The 17,450-nt window shown below is 43.1% G+C and overlaps 1 protein-coding gene across 1 annotated transcript in view; it reads left to right on the top strand.

Annotated features, from left to right (window-relative positions):
* The window catches only part of ACADVL (acyl-CoA dehydrogenase very long chain), a gene marked incomplete at its 5' end in the record, with an annotated part of 34,739 nt that extends 22,173 nt beyond the window's left edge, over nucleotides 1-12,566 (top strand). The window contains 4 exon segments of the mRNA XM_059837662.1: nucleotides 1,101-1,163; nucleotides 5,813-5,914; nucleotides 8,207-8,304; nucleotides 12,469-12,566. Coding sequence (XP_059693645.1) covers nucleotides 1,101-1,163; nucleotides 5,813-5,914; nucleotides 8,207-8,304; nucleotides 12,469-12,544 — 339 coding nt within the window.
* Between the last annotated feature and the right edge of the window lie 4,884 nt (nucleotides 12,567-17,450).

A 17,450-nucleotide genomic window follows, 5' to 3' on the forward strand; every position in this document is an offset into this window, starting at 1 on the left:
GAATTTTCTGGGATCTGGGGGGGTTTGGGGAGGAATTTGAGGGGTTTGGGAGGAAATTTGGGAATTTTTGGGGGGGTTGGGAGGGATTTTTGGGGGGAATTTGGGGATTTTGGGGGAATTCTGAGGAATTTTGGGATTTTGGGGGGAATTCTGAGGGATTTTTTAGGAGAATTTGGGGATTTTTTGGGAATTCTGAAGAAATTTGGGGAGAATTTTGGGGAATTCTGAAGGATTTGGGGATTTTTTGGGGAATTCTGAAGGAATTTGGGGTAAATTTTGGGGATTTTTTGGGAATTCTGAGGGATTTGGGGATTTTTTGGGAATTCTGATGGAATTTGGGGGAAACTTTTTGGGATTTTTTGGGAATTCTGAAGGATTTTGGGAGAATTTGGGGATTTTTTGGGAATTCTGAGGGATTTTGGGGTAAATTTTGGGGATTTTTTGGGAATTCTGAGGGATTTTTTAGGAGAATTTTGGGATTTTTTTGGGAATTCTGAAGGATTTTGGAGGGAATTTTGAGGATTTTGGGGAATTCTGATGGAATTTGGGGAAAATTTGGGGGATTTTTTGGGAATTCTGAAGGAATTTTGGGATTTTTTGGCAATTCTGAAGGAATTTGGGGAGAATTTTGGGATTTTTTGGGAATTCTGAAGGAATTTGGGGGGAAATTTGGAGATTTTTTGGGAATTCTGAGGGATTTTGGGGAGAATTTTGGGGATTTTTGGGAATTCTGATGGAATTTGGGGAAAATTTTGGTCATTTTTGGGAATTCTGAGGGATTTTTTAGGAGAATTTTGGGATTTTTGGGAATTCTGAAGGATTTTAGGAAGAATTTGGGGATTTTTTGGGGAATTCTGAAGAATTTTGGGGGAAATTTTGGGAATTTTTTGGGAATTCTGAAGGAATTTTGGCCGAAAATCCCCAAATTTTTTTTGGCATAAAACCAAAATTCCAGGGCAGAATTTGGGGAGGAATTTTGGGCTTTTCCCCTGGGAATTCTGGGGGGATTTGGGGCCAATTTTGGCCTTTTCCTGGTTGATTTTTAACCCAAATTTTTCCCTTTTTTTCCCCAAATTTGGGGATTTATCCCCAATTTCCAGGAGGCCGCCTGGGCCGTGGCTGACGAGTGCATCCAGGTCATGGGGGGGATGGGCTTCATGCAGGTGAGAGCTGGGGCCAAAACCCCCAAATTTGGGGATCTTGGGGGGTCCTGGGATTGGGAATTGTCGGAATTTTGGGGAAAATTCCCCAAATTTTGGGGTTTTTCCCATTTTTTTGTGATTTTTTTCCCTTTTTTTGGAGTTTTTTTCCAATTTTTTGAGGGTTTTTTCCCATTTTTGGGGCATTTTGGGATTTTGGGGGATCCTGGGATTGGGAATTGTCGGAATTTGGGGGAAAATTCCCCAAATTTTGGGGCTTTTTCCCCATTTTTGGAGGATTTTTCCATTTTTTGATGATTTTTTCCCATTTTTTGGAGTTTTTTTCCAATTTTTTGAGGGTTTTTTCCCATTTTTGGGGCATTTTGGGATTTTGGGGAATCCTGGGATTGGGAATTGTCGGAATTTTGGGGAAAATTCCCCAAATTTTGGGGCTTTTTCCTCATTTTTTGAGTTTCTTCCCATTTTTTGAGGATTTTTTCACATTTTTTGTGATTTTTTTCCCCATTTTTGGGGCCAAAACCCCAAAATTCGGGGATTTTGGGGATCTTGGGGGGTCCTGGGATTGGGAATTGTCGGAATTTTGGGGAAAATTCCCCAAATTTTGGGGTTTTTCCCATTTTTTTGTGATTTTTTTTCCCATTTTTTGAATTTTTTCCCCATTTTTTGAGGGTTTTTTCCCATTTTTGGGGCATTTTGGGATTTTGGGGGATCCTGGGATTGGGAATTGTCGGAATTTTGGGAAAAATTCCCCAAATTTTGCGGCTTTTTCCTCATTTTTTGAGTTTTTTCCCATTTTTTGAGGATTTTTTCCCATTTTTTGAGATTTTTTTCCCATTTTTGGTGCCAAACCCCCAAAATTTTGGGGCTTTTTTGGGATTTTGGGGAGTCCTGAAATTCAGGGATTGGGAATTGTCGGAATTTGGGGAAAATTCCCCAAATTTTGGGGCTTTTTCCTCATTTTTTGACTTTTTTCCCATTTTTTGAGGATTTTTTCCCATTTTTTGGAGTTTTTTTCCAATTTTTTGAGGGTTTTTTCCCATTTTTGGGGATTTTGGGGATCTTGGGGGGTCCTGGGATTGGGAATTGTCGGAATTTTGGGGAAAATTCCCCAAATTTTGGGGCTTTTTCCTCATTTTTTGACTTTTTTTCCCATTTTTTGTGATTTTTTTCCCCATTTTTGAGGCAAAATCCCCAAAATTTTGGGGCTTTTTTGGATTTTTGGGGTCCTGGGATTGGGAATTGTCGGAATTTTGGGGAAAATTCCCCAATTTTTGAGTTTTTTTCCCATTTTTTGTGATTTTTTTTCCCATTTTTTGAGGATTTTTTCCCTTTTTTTGTATTTTTTCCCAATTTTTTGAGGGTTTTTTACCCATTTTGGGGCATTTTGGGATTTTGGGGGATCCTGGGATTGGGAATTGTCGGAATTTGGGGAAAATTCCCCAAATTTTGGGGCTTTTTCCTCATTTTTTGACTTTTTTCCCCATTTTTTGTGATTTTTTCCCCATTTTTAGGGCCAAATCCCCAAATTTTGGGGCTTTTTTGGGATTTTGGGGAGTCCTGAAATTCAGGGATTGGGAATTGTCGGAATTTTGGGGAAAATTCCCCAAATTTTGGGGCTTTTTCCTCATTTTTTGACTTTTTTTCCCTTTTTTGAGGATTTTTTCCCATTTTTTTGAGTTTTTTCCCCATTTTTGGGGCCAAAACCCCAAATTTTGGGGGATTTTGGGGAACTTGGGGGGTCCTGGGATTGGGAATTGTCGGAATTTTGGGAAAAATTCCCCAAATTTTGGGGCTTTTTCCTCATTTTTTGAGGTTTTTCCCCATTTTTTGTGATTTTTTTCCCCATTTTTAGGGCCAAAACCCCAAATTTTGGGGCTTTTTTGGGATTTTGGGGAGTTCTGGAATTCAGGGATTGGGAATTGTCGGAATTTGGGAAAAATTCCCCAAATTTTGGGGCTTTTTCCTCATTTTTTGACTTTTTTCCCATTTTTTGAGGATTTTTTCCCATTTTTTGGAGTTTTTTTCCAATTTTTTGAGGGTTTTTTCCCATTTTTGGGGATTTTGGGGATTTTGGGGGATCCTGGGATTGGGAATTGTCGGAATTTTGGGGAAAATTCCCGAAATTTTGGGGCTTTTTCCTCATTTTTTGACTTTTTTTCCCTTTTTTTGAGGATTTTTTCCCATTTTTTTGAGATTTTTTCCCATTTTTGGGGCCAAACCCCAAAATTTTGGGGATTTTGGGGATCTTGGGGGATCCTGGGATTGGGAATTGTCGGAATTTGGGGAAAATTCCCCAAAATTTGGGACTTTTTCCTCATTTTTTTACTTTTTTTCCCTTTTTTTGAGGATTTTTTCCCATTTTTTTGAGATTTTTTCCCATTTTTGGGGCCAAACCCCAAAATTTGGGGATCTTGGGGATCTTGGGGGGTCCTGGGATTGGGAATTGTTGGAATTTGGGGAAAATTCCCCAAATTTTGGGGCTTTTTCCCCATTTTTTGAGGATTTTTCCATTTTTTGATGATTTTTCCCATTTTTTGGAGTTTTTTTCCAATTTTTTGAGGGTTTTTTCCCATTTTTGGGGATTTTGGGGATCTTGGGGGGTCCTGGGATTGGGAATTGTCGGAATTTTGGGGAAAATTCCCCAAATTTTGGGGCTTTTTCCTCATTTTTTGAGGATTTTTCCCATTTTTTGAGATTTTTTCCCATTTTTAGGGCCAAATCCCCAAATTTTGGGGCTTTTTTGGGATTTTGGGGAGTCCTGAAATTCAGGGATCGGGAATTGTCGGAATTTTGGGGGAAATTCCCCAAATTTTGGGGCTTTTTCCTCATTTTTTGAGGTTTTCCCCATTTTTTGTGATTTTTTTCACCATTTTTGAGGCAAAATCCCCAAATTTTGGGGCTTTTTTGGGATTTTAGGGAGTTCTGGAATTCAGGGATTGGGAATTGTCGGAATTTTGGGGAAAATTCCCCAAATTTTGGGGCTTTGTCCTCATTTTTTGAGGATTTTTCTCACAATTTTTTGAGGTTTTTTCCCATTTTTGGGGCCAAAACCCCAAAATTTGGGGATTTTGGGGATCTTGGGGGGTCCTGGGATTGGGAATTGTTGGAATTTTGGGGAAAATTCCCCAAATTTTGGGGCTTTTTCCTCATTTTTTGATTTTTTTCCCATTTTTTGAGGATTTTTTCCCATTTTTTTGAATTTTTCCCCATTTTTTGAGGGTTTTTTCCCATTTTTGGGGCATTTTGGGATTTTGGGGGATCCTGGAATTGGGAATTGTCGGAATTTGGGGGAAAATTCCCCAAATTTTGGGGCTTTTTCCTCATTTTTGAAGGGTTTTCCCCATTTTTCAGGTGTTTTTTACTTTTTTTGCTTTTTTAAATTTTTTTTTATTTTTGGGGAATTTTTGGGGAATTTTGGGGGATTTTTGTGGGAATTTTTGGGGAATTCTTTGTGGGATTTTGGGGGGATTTTGGGGGGATTTTTTGGGAATTTTTTGGGGAATATTTTAGAAATTTTTGGGAATTTTTGGGGGATTTTGGGGAATTTTTTGGGGAATTTTTTGGGGAATTTTTGGGGATTTTGTGGGAATTTTGGGGAATTCTTTGTGGGATTTTTGGGGGATTTTTGTGGGGATTTTTGGGGATTTTTGTGGGAATGTTTGTGGGAATTTTTGGGGGATTTTTGGGGGATTTTTGTGGGAATTTTTGAGGATTTTTATGGGAATATTTGGGGAATCTTTGGGGGATTTTTGGGGAATTTTTGGGGGATTTTTGTAGGAATTTTTGAGGATTTTTATGGGAATTTTTGGGAATTTTTTTTTTAATTTTTGAGGATTTTAATGGGGATTTTTGGGGATTTTTTGGGATTTTTGTGGGAATTTTTTGGGATTTTTGTGGGAAATTTTGGGGGATTTTTGTAGGAATTTTTTGTGGATATTTGTGGGAATTTTTGAGGATTTTTATGGGAATTTTTGGGGATTTTTGGGGGATTTTTTGGGGGATTTTTTGGGGAATTTTTGGGGAATTTTTATGGGAATTTTTGGGGGATTTTTATGGGATTTTTTTGGGGAATTTTTGTAGGAATTTTTTGGGAATTTTTTGGGAACTTTTTGTGGGATTTTTTGGGGAATTTTTGTGGAAATTTTTTCGGGATTTTTGTAGGAATTTTTTGGGAATTTTTGTAGGAATTTTTTGGGGAATTTTGGGGGATTTTGGGGGATTTTTGTAGGAATTTTTGGGGGATTTTTGTAGGAATTTTTTGTGGATATTTGTGGGAATTTTTGAGGATTTTTATTCGAATTTTTGGGGATTTTTTGGGAATTTTGGGGGAATTTTTGGGGGAATTTTGGGGGATTTTTGTGGGAATTTTTGAGGATTTTTATAGGAATTTTTTGGGAATTTTTGAGTATTTTATAGGACTTTTTAGAGAATTTTTGGGAATTTTGGGGGAATTTTTTTGGAATTTGGGGGGATTTTTGTAGGAATTTTTGAGGATTTTTATGGGAATTTTTGGGGATTTTTGGGGATTTTTTAGGGAATTTTTGGGGGATATTTGTGGGAATTTTGGGGGAATTTTGGGGGATTTTTGTGGGAATTTTGGGGCTGATTTTGGGAATTTTGGGGCTGATTTTGGGCCCTTTTGGGTTCCCCAGGAGCCGGGCGTGGAGCGGGTGCTGCGGGATTTGAGGATTTTCCGCATTTTCGAGGGAACCAACGACATCCTGAGGCTCTTCGTGGCCCTGCAGGGCTTCCAGGTACTGGTTTGGACTGGTTTATACTGGGAGGGACTGGTTTGGACTGGTTTGGACTGGTTTATATTGGGTTATACTGGTTTGGACTGGTTTATACTGGGAATGGACTGGGAGGGGTTCCAGGACATCCTGAGGCTCTTCGTGGCCCTGCAGGGCTTCCAGGTACTGGTTTGGACTGGTTTGTACTGGGAGGAACTGGTTTGGACTGGTTCGGACTGGTTTGGACTGGTTTATATTGGGTTATACTGGTTTGGACTGGTTTGTACTGGTTTGTACTGGGAGGGGTTCCAGGACATCCTGAGGCTCTTCGTGGCCCTGCAGGGCTTCCAGGTACTGGTTTGTACTGGTTTGGACTGGGAGGGACTGGTTTGGACTGGTTTGGACTGGTTTATATTGGGTTATACTGGTTTGGACTGGTTTATACTGGGAATGGACTGGGAGGGGTTCCAGGACATCCTGAGGCTCTTCGTGGCCCTGCAGGGCTTCCAGGTACTGGTTTGGACTGGTTTATACTGGTTTGGACTGGTTTGGACTGGTTTATATTGGGTTATACTGGTTTGGACTGGTTTGGACTGGGAATGGGCTAGGAATGGACTGGTTTATACTGGTTTATACTGGGAGGGGTTCCAGGACATCCTGAGGCTCTTTGTGGCCCTGCAGGGCTTCCAGGTACTGGTTTGGACTGGTTTGTACTGGTCTGGACTGGTTTGGACTGGTTTATATTGGGTTATACTGGTTTGGACTGGTTTATACTGGGAATGGACTGGGAGGGGTTCCAGGACATCCTGAGGCTCTTCGTGGCCCTGCGATGCTTCCAGGTCCTGGTTTGGACTGGTTTGTACTGGGAGGAACTGGTTTGGACTGGTTCGGACTGGTTTGGACTGGTTTATATTGGGTTATACTGGTTTGGACTGGTTTATACTGGGAATGGACTGGGAGGGGTTCCAGGACATCCTGAGGCTCTTCGTGGCCCTGCAGGGCTTCCAGGTACTGGTTTGGACTGGTTTGTACTGGGAGGGACTGGTTTATACTGGTCTGGACTGGTTTATATTGGGTTAATACTGGTTTGGACTGGTTTATACTGGGAATGGACTGGGAGGGGTTCCAGGACATCCTGAGGCTCTTCGTGGCCCTGCAGGGCTTCCAGGTACTGGTTTGGACTGGTTTATACTGGGAGGGACTGGTTTGGACTGGGAGGGACTGGTAGGGACTGGTTTATATTGGGTTATACTGGTTTGGACTGGTCCGTACTGGTCTGTACTGGTTTATACTGGTCCGTACTGGTCCATACTGCTCCATACTGGTCCATACTGGTTTGGACCGGTTTATACTGGTCCGTACTGGTCCGTACAGATCCATACTGGTTTGGACTGGTCCCTGCTGGTCCCTGCTGGTCCGTGCTGGTCCGTACTGGTCCCTGCTGGTCCATACCAGTTTATACTGGTCCGTACTGGTCCCTACTGGTCCATACTGGTTTGGACCGGTTTATACTGGTCCGTACTGGTCCCTGCTGGTCCGTGCTGGTCCATACTGGTCCCTACTGGTCCCTGCTGGTCCGGACTGGTCCGTACTGGTCCGTACTGGTCCATACTGGTCCCTACTGGTCCATACTGCTCCATACTGGTTTGGACTGGTCCGTACTGGTCCCTACTGGTCCATAATGGTCCCTACTGGTCCATAATGGTCCCTACTGGTCCGTACTGGTCCCTGCTGGTCCGGACTGGTCCATACTGCTCCGTACTGGTCCATACTGGTCCCTACTGGTCCGTACTGGTCCGTACTGGTCCGTACTGGTCCATACTGCTCCGTACTGGTCCATACTGGTCCCTACTGGTCCGTACTGGTCCGTGCTGGTCCGTACTGGTCCCTACTGGTCCCTACTGGTCCCTACTGGTCCGTACTAGTTTATACTGGTCCGTACTGGTCCGTACTGCTCCATACCGGTTTAGACTGGTTTATAATGATCTGGACTGGTCTGGACTGGTTTGGACTGGTTTATATTTGGTTATACTGGTTTGGACTGGTTTGTACTGGTCCGTGCCGGTCCGTACTGGTTTGGACTTGTCCGTACTGGTCCGTACTGGTCCGTACTGGTTTATACCGGTCCGTACTGGTCCGTGCCGGTCCGTACTGGTCCGTACTGGTTTGGACTGGTCCGTACTGGTCCGTACTGGTCCCTGCTGGTCCGTACTGGTCCGTACTGGTCCGTACTGGTTTATACCGGTCCGTACTGGTTTATACCGGTCCGTACTGGTCCGGACTGGTCCGTACTGGTCCGTGCCGGTGTTCCCGCAGACGCTGGGGGTGCAGCTCCGGGGGGTGCAGGCGGCGCTCAGGGACCCCCTGGGCAACGTCGGCCTCCTCACGGGGGAGGTGACGCGGCGGCTGCGCAGGTGAGGACACCCCGAGCACCCCCCAAACACCCCAAAAACACCCAAAACACCCCAAAACACCCCAAAATACCCCAAAAACACCCCAAAATACACCAAAATACCCCAAAACACACCAAAATACACCAAAATCACCCCAAAAATACCTCAAAAACACCCCAAAACAGCCCAAAATACCCCAAAAACACTGAAAAAGACCCCAAAATACCCCAAAAATACCCCAAAATACCCCAAAAACACTGAAAAACACCCCAAAATACCCCAAAAATACCCCAAAACACCCCAAATCACCCCAAAAATACCTCAAAAACACCCCAAAAATACCTCAAAACACCCCAAAATACCCCCCAAAACACCCCAAAATCACCCCAAACACCCCAAAACCACCCCAAAATACCCCAAAAACACCCCAAAACACCCCAAAATACCCCAAAATCACCCTAAAACACCCCAAAATACCCCAAAAATACCTCAAAACACCCCAAAAATACGCCAAATCACCCCAAAATACCCCAAAAATATCTCAAAAACACCCCAAAACACCCCCCAAAACACCCCAAAATCACCCCAAAACACCTCAAAATACCCCAAAATACCCCAAAACACCCCAAAAACACCCAAAACACCCCAAAATACACCAAAATACACCAAAATACACCAAAATCACCCCAAAAATACCTCAAAACACCCCAAAACACCCCAAAATCACCCTAAACCACCCCAAAACACCTCAAAATACCCCAAAACACCCCAGAAACACCCCAAAATACCCCAAAAACACCCCAAAATACCCCAAAAATACCTCAAAACACCCCAAAATACCCCCCAAAACACCCCAAAATACCCCAAAAACACCCCAAAAATACCTCAAAAACACCCCAAAACACCCCAAAATCACCCTAAACCACCCCAAAACACCTCAAAATACCCCAAAATCCCCCCAAAACACCCCAAAACACCCCCCAAAACACCCCAAAAACACCCCAAATCACCCCAAAATACACCAAAATCACCCCAAAAATACCTCAAAACCACCCCAAAAACACTGAAAAAGACCCCAAAATACCCCAAAAATACCTCAAAACACCCCAAAATCACCCCAAAACACCCCAAAACACCTCAAAATACCCCAAAACACCCCAAAATCACCCCAAAAATACCTCAAAAACACCCCAAAAACACCCCAAAAATACCTCAAAACACCCCAAAATACCCCCCAAAACACCCCAAAATACCCCAAAAACACCCCAAAACACCCCAAAAACACTGAAAAAGACCCCAAAATACCCCAAAAATACCTCAAAAACACCCAAAAACACCCAAAAATACCCCAAAATCACCCCAAAAATACCTCAAAACACCCCAAAACACCCCAAAATACCCCAAAATTACACCAAAATACACCAAAATCACCCCAAAATACCCCAAAAACACCCCAAAATACCCCAAAATTACCTCAAAATCACCCCAAAATACCCCAAAAACACCCCAAAATACCCCAAAAATACCTCAAAACACCCCAAAACCACCCCAAAATACCCCAAAATACCCCAAAAATACCTCAAAATCACCCCAAAACACCCCAAAAACACCCCAAAAACACCCAAAAACACCCCAAATCACCCCAAAACCACCCAAAATACCCCAAAATACCCCAAAAACACTGAAAAAGACCCCAAAATACCCCAAAAATACCTCAAAGCCACCCCAAAACACCCCAAAATACCCCAAAAATACCCCAAAAATACCTCAAAAACACCCCAAAATACCCCCAAATACCCCAAAACACCCCAAAAACACTGGAAAAGACCCTAAAATACCCCAAAAATACCTCAAAAACACCCCAAAATACCCCAAAATACCCCAAAAACACTGAAAAAGACCCCAAAATCACCCCAAAAATACCTCAGAACCACCCCAAAATACCCCAAAACACCCCAAAATCACCCCAAAAATACCTCAAAACCACCCCAAAACACCCCAAATCACCCCTAAATCACCCCAAAATACCCCAAAACACCCCAAATCACCCCAAATCACACCAAACACCCCAAAATACCCCAAAAATACCTCAAAACACCCCAAAACACCCCCCAAAACACCCCAAAATCACCCCAAAACACCCCAAAACACCTCAAAATACCCCAAAATCACCCCAAAAATACCTCAAAATCGCCCCAAGATACCCCAAAAAAACCCCAAATCACGCCAAAATACCCCCCAAACACCCTAAAAACACCCCAAAAATACCTCAAAAACCCCAAAATACCCCAAAAATACCCCCAAAACACCGAAAAACACCCTAAAATACCCCAAAAACACCAAAAACACCCTAAAATACCCCAAAATCACCCCAAATCACCCCAAATCACACCAAACACCCCAAAATACCCTATCACCCCAAAAACACCCCAAAAATCCACCCTAAAACACCCAAAAACCACCCCAAAAACACCCCAAATCACCCTGAAAACACCCAAAAACCACCCCAAAAACACCCCAAAAACACTGAAAAACACCCCAAAACACCCCCAAAACACCGAAAAACACCCAAAAATACCACAAAAACACCCAAAAATACCCCAAAATACCCCAAAATCACCCCAAAAACCCCAAAGCACCCCAAAACATCAAAAACCACCCCAAAAACCCCCAAAACCACCCCAAAACAACCCCAAAAATACCCCAAAAATACCACAAAAACACCCCAAAAACCCCCCCAAAATCACCCCAAAAAACCGCCCTAAAATCACCCCAAAAACACCCTAAAACCAACCCAAAACCACCCCAAAACACCCAAAATCACCCCAAAAATGCCTCAAAAACCCCTCAGAAACCCCCAAAATCCCCAAAATCGACCCCAAAACCACCTCAAAACCACCCTAAAAACGTCCCAAAATCACCCAAAAAACCCCCAAAAAACCCCCCTGAAATTATCCCCAAAATCACCCAAAACCACCCCAAAATTATCCCCAAAACACCCCAAAAACACCCAAAAAAAACCCCCAAAACCACCCAAAATCCCCCAAATCCACCCAAAAATTCCCTCAAATCCTTCTGGGACCCCAAAATTTCCCATTTTCGGCTGTTTTTCCCCCCAAAATTTCCCATTTTTGGCTGTTTTTCCCCCCAAAATTTCCCATTTTTGGCTGTTTTCCCCCCAAATTTCCCATTTTTGGCTGTTTTCCTCCCAAAATTTCCCATTTTTGGCTGTTTTTGTCCCAAAATTTCCCATTTTTGGCTGTTTTTCCCCCCAAATTTCCCATTTTTGGCTGTTTTCCCCCCAAAATTTCCCATTTTTGGCTGTTTTCCCCCCAAATTTCCCATTTTTGGCTGTTTTCCTCCCAAAATTTCCCATTTTTGGCTGTTTTTGTCCCAAAATTTCCCATTTTTGGCTGTTTTCCCCCCAAAATTTCCCATTTTTGGCTGTTTTCCCCCCAAAATTTCCCATTTTTGGCTGTTTTCCCCCCAAATTTCCATTTTTGGCTGTTTTCCTCCCAAAATTTCCCATTTTTGGCTGTTTTTGTCCCAAAATTTCCCATTTTTGGCTGTTTTTCCCCCAAATTTTCCATTTTTGGCTGTTTTCCCCCCAAATTTCCCATTTTTGGCTGTTTTTGTCCCAGAATTTCCCATTTTTGGCTGTTTTTGCCCCAAAATTTCCCATTTTTGGCTGTTTTTCCCCCAAAATTTCCCATTTTTGGCTGTTTTTGTCCCAAAATTTCCCATTTTTGGCTGTTTTCCCCCAAAATGTCCCATTTTTGCCTGTTTTTCCCCAAAATTTCCCATTTTTGGCTGTTTTTTCTCCAAAATTTCCCATTTTTGGCTGTTTTTGCCCCAAATTTCCCATTTTTGGCTGTTTTTCCCCCAAAATTTCCCATTTTTGGCTGTTTTTCCCCCAAATTTTCCCATTTTTGGCTGTTTTCCCCCCAAATTTCCCATTTTTGCTGTTTTCCCCCCAAATTTCCCATTTTTGGCTGTTTTTCCCCAAAATTTCCCATTTTGGCTGTTTTTGTCCCAAATTTCCCGTTTTTGGCTGTTTTTACCAAAATTTCCCATTTTTGGCTATTTTCCCCCAAAATTTCCCATTTTTGGCTGTTTTTCCCCAAAATTTCCCATTTTTGGCTGTTTTTGTCCCAAATTTCCCGTTTTTGGCTGGTTTTTCCCCAGGAAGGCCGGGCTGGGCTCGGGGCTCTCCCTGCAGCACCTGGTGCACCCGAGCTCAAGGACGGAGCCCAGCAGGTGAGTCCTGACCCAAAATCCCCCAAATTCACCCAAAATTCACCCCCAAACCCAAAATCCCCCAAATTCACCCAAAATTCCCAGAATTCACCCCAAAAAACCCCAAAAACCCCAAATTCCCCACAAAATCCCCTCCCCAAACTCTGAGCTCAAGGTCGGAGCCCAGCAGGTGAGTCCTGACCCAAAATCCCCCAAATTCACCCCAAAATTCACCCCAAAACCCCCAAAATCCCCAAAATTCACCCCAAAATCCCCAAAATTCACCCCTAAAAACCCCAAAAAGGCCCAAATTCCCCCCAAAATCCCCTCCCCAAACTCTGAGCTCAAGGTTGGAGCCCAGCAGGTGAGTCCTGACCCAAAATCCCCAAATTCACCCCAAAATTCACCCCAAAACCCCAAAATCCCCCAAATTCACCCCAAAATTCACCCCAAACCCCCAAAATCCCCAAAATTCACCCCAAAATCTCCAAAATTCACCCCAAAAAACCCAAAATCCCCAAATTCACCCCAAAATCCACTCCCCAAACCCCGAGCTCAAGGACGGAGCCCAGCAGGTGAGACCTGACCCAAAATCCCCCAAATTCACCCCAAAATTCACCCCGAAACCCCAAAAGCTCCAAAATTCACCCCAAAAAACCCCAAAATCCCCAAAATTTACCCCAAAAACCCAAAAATGCCCAATTCCCCCCAAAATCCCCTCCCCAAACTCTGAGCTCAAGGACGGAGCCCAACAGGTGAGTCCTGACCCAAAAACCCCAAATTCACCCAAAATTCACCCCAAAACCCCAAAATCTCCAAAATTCACCCCAAAACCCCAAAATCTCCAAAATTCACCCCAAAATCCCAAAAGTCACCCCAAAAAACCCCAAAATGCCCAAATTCCCCCCAAAATCCCCTCCCCAAACTCTGAGCTCGAGGACGGAGCCCAGCAGGTGAGTCCTGACCCAAAATCCCCCAAATTCACCCCAAAATTCACCCAAAACCCCAAATCTCCAAAATTCACCCAAAACCCCAAAATCCCAAAATTCACCCAAAATCCCCAAAATTCACCCCTAAAAACCCCAAAAATGCCCAAATTCCCCCCAAAATCCCCTCCCCAAACTCTGAGCTCAAGGACGGAGCCCAGCAGGTGAGTCCTGACCCAAAATCCCCCAAATTCACCCCAAAATTCACCCCAAAACCCCAAAATCCCCAAAATTCACCCCAAAATCCCAAAATTCACCCCTAAAAACCCCAAAAATGCCAAATTCCCCCCAAAATCCCCTCCCCAAACTCTGAGCTCAAGGTTGGAGCCCAGCAGGTGAGTCCTGACCCAAAATCCCCCAAATTCACCCCAAAATTCACCCTAAAACCCCAAAATCTCCAAAATTCACCCCAAAAACCCAAAATCTCCAAAATTCACCCCAAAATCCCCAAAATTCACCCCAAAAAACCCCAAAAATGCCCAAATTCCCCCCAAAATCCCTCCCTGCACCCCGAGCTCAAGGTCGGAGCCCAGCAGGTGAGTCCTGACCCAAAATCCCCCAAATTCACCCCAAAATTCACCCCTAAAACCCCAAAATCCCCCAAATTCACCCCAAAATTCACCCCAAAACCCCCAAAATCCCCAAAATCCACCCCAAAATCCCCAAAATTCACCCCAAAAATGCCAAATTCCCCCCAAAATCCCCTCCCCAAACTCTGAGCTCAAGGTCGGAGCCCAGCAGGTGAGTCCTGACCCAAAATCCCCAAAATTCACCCCAAAATTCACCCAAAAAACCCCGAAATTCACCCCAAAACCCCAAAATCCCCAAAATCCCCAAAATTCACCTAAAAATCCCCAAAATTCCCCCAGAATCCCCCAAATTCACCCCAAAATCCCCCAAATTCACCCCAAAAGCCCCAAAATCCTCCCAAAAATCCCCAAAATTCACCTTAAAATCCCCAAATTTACCCCAAAATCCCCAAATTCATCCCAAAAACCCCAAATTCACCCCAAAATCCCCCAAATTCACCCCAAAACCCCCAAAATTCACCTAAAAATCTCCAAAATTCACCACCAAAACCCCAAAATTCACCCCAAAACCCCCAAAATTCACCTAAAAATCCCCAAATTCACCCCAAAACCCCCAAAATTCCCCCCAGAATCCCTAAATTCACCCCAAAATCCCCAAAAAAGCCGCAAATTTACTCCAAAATCTCCAAATTCACCCAAAATCCCAAAAAAGCCCCAAATTTACTCCAAAATCCCCCCAAAATCCCCCAAATTCACCCCAAAATCCCCCAAAATTCACCCCAAAATCCCCCAAATCCACCCCAAAATCCCCAAATTTACCCCAAAATCCCCCAAATTCACCCCAAAACCCCCCAAATTCACCCCAAAATCCCCAAATTCACCCCAAAATCCCCAAAATTCACCCCAGAATCCCCCAAATCCACCCCAAAATCCCCAAATTTACCCCAAAATCCCCAAATTTACCCCAAAATCCCCCAAATTCACCCAAAACCCCCCAAATTCACCCCAAAATCCCCAAAATTCCCCCCAGAATCCCCCAAATTCACCCCAAAACCCCCAAAATTCACCCCGAAATCCCCAAAATTCACCCCAAAATCCCCAAATTCACCCCAAAATCCCCAAAATTCACCCCAAAATCCCCCAAATTCACCCCAAAAACCCCAAAATTCACCCCCCAAAAGCCCCAAAATCCTCCCAAAAATCCCCAAAATTCACCTTAAAATCCCCAAAATTTACCCCAAAATCCCCAAATTCACCCCAAAAACCCCAAAATTCACCCCAGAATCCCCAAATTCACCCAAAAATCCCAAAAATCACCCCAAAATCTCCAAAATTCACCCCAAAATCCCCCAAATTCACCCCACAATCCCAAATTCACCCCAAAATCCCCCAAATTCACCCCAAAATCCCAAAAATTCACCCCAAAATCCCCCAAAATTACCCCAAAATCCCCAAAATTCACCCCAAAATCCCCCAAATTCACCCCAAAATCTCCAAATTTACCCCAAAATCCCCAAATTTCACCCAAAATCCCCAAAATTCCCCCCAAAATCCCCAAATTCACCCCAAAATCCCCCAAATTCCCCCAAAACCCCCAAATTCACCCCAAAATCTCCAAATTCCCCCAAAATCCCCAAATTTACCCCAAATCCCCCAAACCCCCCAAGGGGATTCCTGACCCCCAAAAGCCCCAAAATGTTCCCAGGTTTGGCTGAACCTGCGGGATTGGGGGAATTTTGGGGGAATTTCGGGGAATTTGGGCAGAATTTTGGGTTGTTTTTTGTGGCAATTTGGGTGAATTTGATGCTGAATTTTGGCTGATTTTGTGCTGAATTTTGGCTGAATTTTGGGTCGATTTGTGCTGAATTTTGGCTGAATTTTGGGTGATTTTGTGCTGAATTTTGGGTGATTTTGTGCTGAATTTTGGGTGAATTTTGGGTCGATTTGTGCTGAATTTTGGGTGATTTTGTGCTGAATTTTGGGTGATTTTGTGCTGAATTTTGGGTGAATTTTGGGTGATTTTGTGCTGAATTTTGGGTGAGTTTTGGGTGAATTTTGTGCTGAATTTTGGGTGAATTTGTGTGAATTTTGGCTGAATTTTGACTGATTTTGTGCTGAATTTTGACTGATTTGTGCTGAATTTTGGGTGATTTTGTGCTGAATTTTGGGTGAATTTTGGGTGATTTTGTGCTGAATTTTGGGTGAGTTTTGGGTGAATTTTGTGCTGAATTTTGGGTGAATTTGTGTGAATTTTGGCTGAATTTTGACTGATTTTGTGCTGAATTTTGACTGATTTTGTGCTGAATTTTGGGTGATTTTGTGCTGAATTTCTGACTGATTTTGTGCTGAATTTTGGATGAATTTGTGCTGAATTTTGGCTGAATTCTGGCTGATTTTGTGCTGAATTTTTGGTGACTTTTGGGTGAATTTGTGCTGAATTTTGGGTGGTTTTGTGCTGAAATTTTTGCTGATTTTGTGCTGAATTTTGGGTGAATTTCTGACTGAATTTGTGCCGAATTTTGGCTGAATTTGTGCTGAATTCTGACTGATTTTATGCTGAATTTTGGGTGATTTTGTGCCGAATTTGTGCTGAATTTTGGGTGATTTTGTGCCGGTTTTTGGGCTGAATTTGGGTGAATTTTGGGTTTAATTTGGGTGATTTTTGTGTGATTTTGTGCCGGTTTTTGGGCTGAATTTTGGGTTAATTTTGGGTTTAATTTGGGTGAATTTTGGGTGAATTTTGGGTGATTTTGTGCCGGTTTTTGGGCTGAATTTGGGTGAATTTTGGTTTAATTTGGGTGAATTTTGGGCGCTTTTTGGGTGATTTTGTGCCGGTTTTTGGGCTGAATTTGGGTGAATTTTGGGTTTAATTTGGGTGAATTTTTGTGTGATTTTGTGCCGGTTTTTGGGCTGAATTTGGGTGAATTTTGGGTTTAATTTGGGTGAATTTTGGGCGCTTTTTGGGTGATTTTGTGCCGGTTTTTGGGCTGAATTTGGGTGAACTTTGGGTTTAATTTGGGTGCTTTTTGGGTGCTTTTTGGGTGATTTTGTGCCGACTTTTGGGCTGAATTTGGGTGAATTTTGGGTTAATTTGGGTGAATTTTGGGTGATTTTGTGCCGGTTTTTGGGCTGAATTTGGGTGAATTTTGGGTTTAATTTGGGTGAATTTGGGTGAATTTTTGGGTGATTTTGTGCCGGTTTTGGGCTGAATTTGGGTGAATTTTGGGTTTAATTTGGGTGAATTTTGGGTGAATTTTGGGTGAATTTGTGCTGGTTTTGGGGCTGAATTTGGCTGAATTTTGGGTTTAATTTGGGTGAATTTTGGGTGAATTTTGGGTGATTTTGTGCCGGTTTTTGGGCTGAATTTGGCTGAATTTTGGGTTGATTTGGGTGAATTTTGGGTGAATTTTTGGGT

The sequence above is a fragment of the Haemorhous mexicanus genome, unplaced genomic scaffold (genome assembly GCF_027477595.1).
Source record: "Haemorhous mexicanus isolate bHaeMex1 unplaced genomic scaffold, bHaeMex1.pri scaffold_206_ctg1, whole genome shotgun sequence".
Taxonomy (NCBI): domain Eukaryota; kingdom Metazoa; phylum Chordata; class Aves; order Passeriformes; family Fringillidae; genus Haemorhous; species Haemorhous mexicanus.